Raw genomic sequence first — 6151 nt, 5'->3', positions numbered from 1 at the left:
TTTTTTTTTAATGCGCAGCTATTCAAAAAATCGAATTTTCAAAAAATAATAAATGACACTGCCCTTTGATTTAGAATCTGTAAGTCAGCGTTTAATACATTTCGGAGCCACACTAGTACGAGTGAATGCAGTGAATAGGATGACAAGGTATGGATGCGGATGTGGATGTGGATATGGCTATGGGAGAGGGAATTATGGATGTAAGGGTATTGGGGAAAGGGACGGTGACATTCATTTAGTTTTTTAGGTTGATAGAGCTTGACGAAAATTCATTTTTATGTGAAAGCTTACATTATATTAATGAAAGCTTAAAAAAGCTCTCATTATTTTAGTTAACAGCGGGAAAGGTTCGAAGTTTTCATTAAAGAAAGTATATTTTTCTCGTTAAAACTGAAATTCTTTTTCCGAAAGCTTAAGAAGGCACTCTTAATTTGTAGTATGAGTGTAAAATTCTTCTAGGTATTCATCCAATCAGAGTTTTTGTTATCAGGAGAGCTTACAAGATTTTCATGAAAACTGCTCAAAGCTCTCGTTGTTCGAGGTGGGAGCATGAAAGCTTCGAAGCTTCCAACAACAAAAGTTTCGTTTTTTTTCGTGAATACTCATATACTTTGCATGAAAGCTTAAAAAGCTCGCGCCATTTGGGTTATGAGCGTGAAAGCTTCGAAGTTTTCATTGACAAAAAAAAATAAAAATTGTGAAAGCTAAAACTTTTTTTCAGCAACGCTTAAAAAATCTGTCTTTTTTGAAGTATGAAAGTGAAAGCTCTGAAAATTCGAAAAAAAACTTTAGGTATGTGAAAGCTTTAGAGCGTCAATCGCTACAAAACATCTAAAATTGTCTAGAAGAGAACTTGAAGGATGTGAATATTTTGAACATTTTGAAAGCTTTCGAGGAAAGTATTATGTTTTAGGTTTCTTTACGCTTTTTTAGAGCTTTGTCATAACTCTGTATTCAAGCGCGAAATGCTTTAAATATTTTTCAACTTACTTGATTTAAAGAGATTAAGTTAATGATTGGGTGAAGTTTTTTATAAGCAAAACCAAACAATTGTCCTCTACTACAAACGAAATTCAATATAAATACTATTTTACATATATGCATAAATCAATAATGGTGTGATGTAGTGGACAAGTGGAGGGAAATGGAGTGGAGTAGCGTGGATTTGATTTGAATTGAGTTGAGTCGAGTTGGTGTGGTGTGTGTCGGTACGAAAATATTTACAATTTGAGACGAGTTTGGTTGACGAATTTTGTTTATTTCGATATATTACTAAATAAATGTAGATAGATATATTTTTGATATTTTTTGTGTGCGTTTGGGCTTTGTTGGTTTTAACTACGTTTACGCATACTTCTTGATTATATATTTAGCGTTTTAGTAAAAAGCTACAACAAAATTAACAAGGTAAATGGAAAATATGTATGTATGCAAATTTGTTTATTGCTTGAGTAGTTTTATAATTTAACTAACGGATTGTCTTGAAGTATTTACTAAATTGTTTTTTTTTTTTTTTTTAGTTGCTATTGTAGTGTTTTAATTAAGGCTACAGCGCGCTAATGTTAATCAATTAATAGTTATTGCCTCTATTTATAATTTCTTTTTTCAAAAGAATACAAATTTTAAATTGCAAACGAATTAAATGTATGTACAAAGCCAGTTCTAAATTTATTTTTTTTTCAAATGTACTAAATATCTACTGCAAAAAATATGCCAACTAATTGTGGAAAGTATCATCTAACTGCGCAATTAAAAAAGCTGAAAGGACTCGGTTCGTCGAAGGCTGCGCGGCGAATGAGTCCTTTCCAAACGGCTCGTAGTGCAGCGTAAATTGTAAAAGAATTATATAGTTAATGTACTTATACTATATGGATTGTATAAAATGCTACAAACAAAACAACTACTATGGGTGTGAATTGCAAACGCTAATGTGAGTGGGAGAAATTGTATGAAAAATATAGTGGAAGAAAAAAAGAAAGAATGTGAAATAGTAAATGAGTGTAACTAACCAGCTGGTTAGTTGAAGTGAAATAGAAACGCATAAAGCAGAATTATCAAAGAGAGTGTGTGTGAGAGAGAGAGAGGGAAAAGGAAAGTACAAAGGATAATAGATAGGAAGTAAGAGAGAATTGGAAGAAGAAAAGAAGAACAGAGATATTGAAATTTAAATTAGAAAGAATTAATAAAGCAAAAATCAGCTGCAAAATTAAGGATGTAAGAGTAAGAGAAGTAGAAATATTTAGTGTTGAAATAAAGAGAGAAAATATAATGTAGTATAAAAATATGAATTTATGCATTTTTTTTTTAATTTTTCTCTGTTACTACGTGTGCAAGAATGTATGATTTGGTGCAATTGAATTGATTGAAATTGAAACTTTTGCTACTTACTGGTATCAAAATTTGACGAATAGTATTGTTGATTGGTCGTTTTTTGGTCTTTAATTTGCAGAATAAGGCGGCGATTCTCCTTATCGTAGTTTTGAGTGAGGGCGCATTGCACTAATATGCAAGCGATGGCCTGGGGGTAGAGGAAGAAATTAGTTGAAATATGTAATTTGATTTAAATACATACGAAAATAAAGTTAGGTTAGATTAGATGTTGATAATATACATATACATAAGTTTATGATAACTTATTTATAAGTATATATGTATGGGGGATTCTGGAACATAAAAGGCTATAGTTATTATTTCGGCTGCTAAAAGAACCAACACGTGAAATATTTATAGAAATGTGGCGTATTTGCCAGTAGTGACGATTACAATTTCAGGGATAGTCGCCTGATGCCATTGAATAAAATATGGCCTACAACCACTGACTTATAGGTGGATAAGGCAGTTGTTATGGCCTTCTTGGCAGGCACCCCTACATTGCGCCGTCAGGTTAGATTTCAGTTCCGTTCGTCTAGACCAGGTCTCTACCTCCTAAAAGGCGTTTTGTACTAGACCGCAGAAAACTCTACCGTCAGCGAGAGATCATCAGCGTAGGAACCTGTCTAGCTCCAGTAAACATGCTAACTGCTAAGCAATTTATTCATATCAATTTTCTGTCGAATCTGCATATCCAGTAGTGAGATCCGCGAAAACCCCCCAAATCTAGATCTTCACATACTACTTACATACATAACTCATGAAATTTCACAACATTGTGTAAGAGTAATTTTACCCGAGTATAGTGTTAAAAAAAAAATTATGCAACAAATATCGTTAACACATCGTTCAAAATGCAATTAATATTAGAAAAAATGGTTTCACACTTTTTCCCAAACTAAATTACCAATATAAAGACGAGCCATGACTGAAGCCACCACAGAGCCATGATGTTGGCTGACAGCTGCGTTGAATAGTTAGCTGATTCGTGTTGTTAAATAACTAATGGGTGTGTTGAACTTTTTGTAACCACTTTGAATGGATCTGTTTGAAAACAAAACAAAAAAACACGAAAAATTCAAACACGTCAAATATGCGCAAAAGAAAAACGCCCACAATTGTAAAAGAAATATTACATGCAGACACACACAGACAGACGAAGGCAAAACCGCCAGTTTCTTACTAAAATGGAGCGCACATAAGCGGATGTGCGAAGCAAATAACAAATAAATATTTTTCTAAATGCTTTTATTGCAACACAAGGTAGCCCACTACTCGAACCAGATGTCAACTTGTCACTTGAAACGCGTCCGATTCAACTGTGCGCCTCAACGGTAAATGCAGGTTTTTTATATGTATTTACTAAGAGAAGATTTTGTTGGCAAAAAAATTTGAAGAAATACTTAGTATTACTTGGCTGATTTAAAAAATAAATATGACGTAAGGATGAACGTGAATTCGAGCAGTTATTAAGTGTGTGTAGGTGTGTGTGTGTACGAAACATGCATACATGTGTACATAAAAATTTATTGTGTACATATATATACATACACAATTCTTAAGCGGACTAAGGGAAGTCAGTTCAAATTGAGAAGAACTATGAAATTTCGAAAAGCAAAATTAGGCAGGTTTAGAGATGTTCAGCTTATTTGGTATTTTTGTGCTCGTTAGAGCTACCAACGACCTGAAAAGGATATAAATTTCTGTAAAATATTGGACTAACATTTTACTATATTTAAAATATCAAATGGCCTCAGCGAGTTTATTCATTGCTAAATGTGTATGTATGCGAGTATAGATTATGTGCATATATACGTATGCATGTTTATGTATAAGTACCCAGTTTTCCTTTTTAGAAAAAAACGTATATATTTATGTAATTAGGAGCTACTAAATAAACACAATTTTTTTTTTTAATAATAAACGTTTACTTGACTCAATACGAAGGTATATTTGAGAGTACTAAAGTATTTCCCATACTTCTACAAATTAAAAGGTACCAGGAATAGAAAAAATTGTCGATATTGTAATATGTAATGCTTCCAGATTTGTGGCACGTTTCAAAACTTTTCAAGATTTTATTGAATTCTTAGTGATTTGTTTCGGGGCTAATCGTATTGTTTCTTTTGGGATTATTTTATGAACCTTGTGAAATTTTTTTGGAACTTTTCTTTAATTTCTCAGCAGTTTTCGGGAATCTTTCGAAATATTGAAAACAAATTTTACGAATCATTGTCTGATTTATCGGGACTCGTGTTTAACTTTTCTCAGAATTTTTTAAGAACTTTGGCATTTTACTAGAACATTTCTTCAGATTTTTTTCGGTATTTTTTGGGAACATTGAGGGTTTTTCGAAGTCTTTCAAGATTTTCTTTCAAAATTTTTTCCGGATTTTTTTTTAATTTTTTCTCAATTCTTCGTGTTTTACTTTTCAGCACTTTTGGAGGACCTTGACAATTTTTTGGAGACTTTTCTTTAACATTTTAGGGCTTTTCTGGATTATTAGTGTTCTATTTTTGGAATTTTCAAGGCTTACATGGATAACTTTTGCATCCAGTGTTTTTTACTTGGCACTACAACCAACCACAGATTTGAGCCGATACCGATTTGGTGACCGATTTAGTGAAGCCATAAGTACTAAATTAGTACTGCGAAAATAATTAAAAAAAAATAGTATTTAAAATACTCAGAGACACCTAAAATACATAAACACTTAGTAGATACTTAATTATTTACTACAACATAAATACCAAAGTAATTTTATACTTATGACTTAATACTTAGTAAATACAATTTTTCCCATCACGGATTTGTTCGTTTTAGTATACAATATTTTGTAGATCATCCGAAAATTAAGCAAAATTTGATTTCTTGCTCTACCAAACTTGTTTTATATTTATGAAGAGTGAGCTGATGTTAAATGTATGTATGTGCGTTTGCTTATTCGTATATCTGTGTTAGCGTATAAACTTACAAATATTTTTGCAAATATATTCACACTTACTCACATAAACGCCAAAGCTAAGCCCCTGGCGAAGAGCAAGATTTTTGCAAACAAGCTCAAATTGGATTTTCAGTTGAAATGCTACTGTTGCTAATTGCTGAAATTTTAAGCAAACTAGACGTTGGTTGTTAACAAAAAAACAGCAATTCAAGCGAGCAGTACGCAGTTTAAGTAATGCAATTGCAAGCATTTTCATTAAATTCATTCTTTTTTTTTTTGGTTTCTTAGTTCCTCGAAATTTACGCTTTTAAAGCCTACCAAAAACATTTTACCCATCCAAATATGCCTTTACACACATATTCAGATGTGCATGCACACATGCATATACAAACATATGTAGGTGCATTAAGGTGACACACCAAAAAAAATTGCAGGTTTTCCAACCTAATTAAAAAATTTTGTGTATTTCGAGACTTGTAAAAAAATATTTTAGCAAAAATATTAGGATTTTGGTGAGCTGGCCGATTTGAAAATATCTCCAAAAATCTCCTTATATTTAACATTTAAACATTTTTCTGCATACCTTTTAACCTTAAACTCTTCTATCATGCGAATGTTCGACTTTATCAACCCAGCTCACATTAATCTTAGTATTTTTCCAAAATATATTGCCTTTCTATATAATAACTTTTATGATTTCGGTGGAAAAACAATCAATATTAATTTTTTTTTTATGGAGGGTAATGCACTCTAATGTTCATACACACATTTGTATGCTTGTATTTACTGACTGCTTTTGGAATGGCAGCAATTAAAATCGAGTTATTGCGTTTAATG

The 6151-nt window shown here is 32.0% G+C and overlaps 1 protein-coding gene across 1 annotated transcript; it reads right to left on the bottom strand.

Moving 5' to 3' along the window:
* Positions 1-314: 314 nt before the first annotated feature.
* On the bottom strand, positions 315-2550 carry LOC108381993 (uncharacterized; the record flags this gene model as incomplete). Its single annotated transcript, XM_017638390.1, has 1 exon — positions 315-2550. A coding segment is annotated over one exon (170 nt), but the record flags the coding sequence as incomplete, so codon positions are not given.
* Between the last annotated feature and the right edge of the window lie 3601 nt (positions 2551-6151).

Source organism: Rhagoletis zephyria, unplaced genomic scaffold, assembly GCF_001687245.7.
Source record: "Rhagoletis zephyria isolate East Lansing unplaced genomic scaffold, Rhagoletis_zephyria_1.1 Rzeph_scaffold_24703, whole genome shotgun sequence".
Taxonomy (NCBI): Eukaryota; Metazoa; Arthropoda; class Insecta; order Diptera; family Tephritidae; genus Rhagoletis; species Rhagoletis zephyria.
The sequence above is the reverse complement of the archived record's forward strand: the minus strand, read 5'-3'. Positions and strand labels throughout refer to the sequence as shown.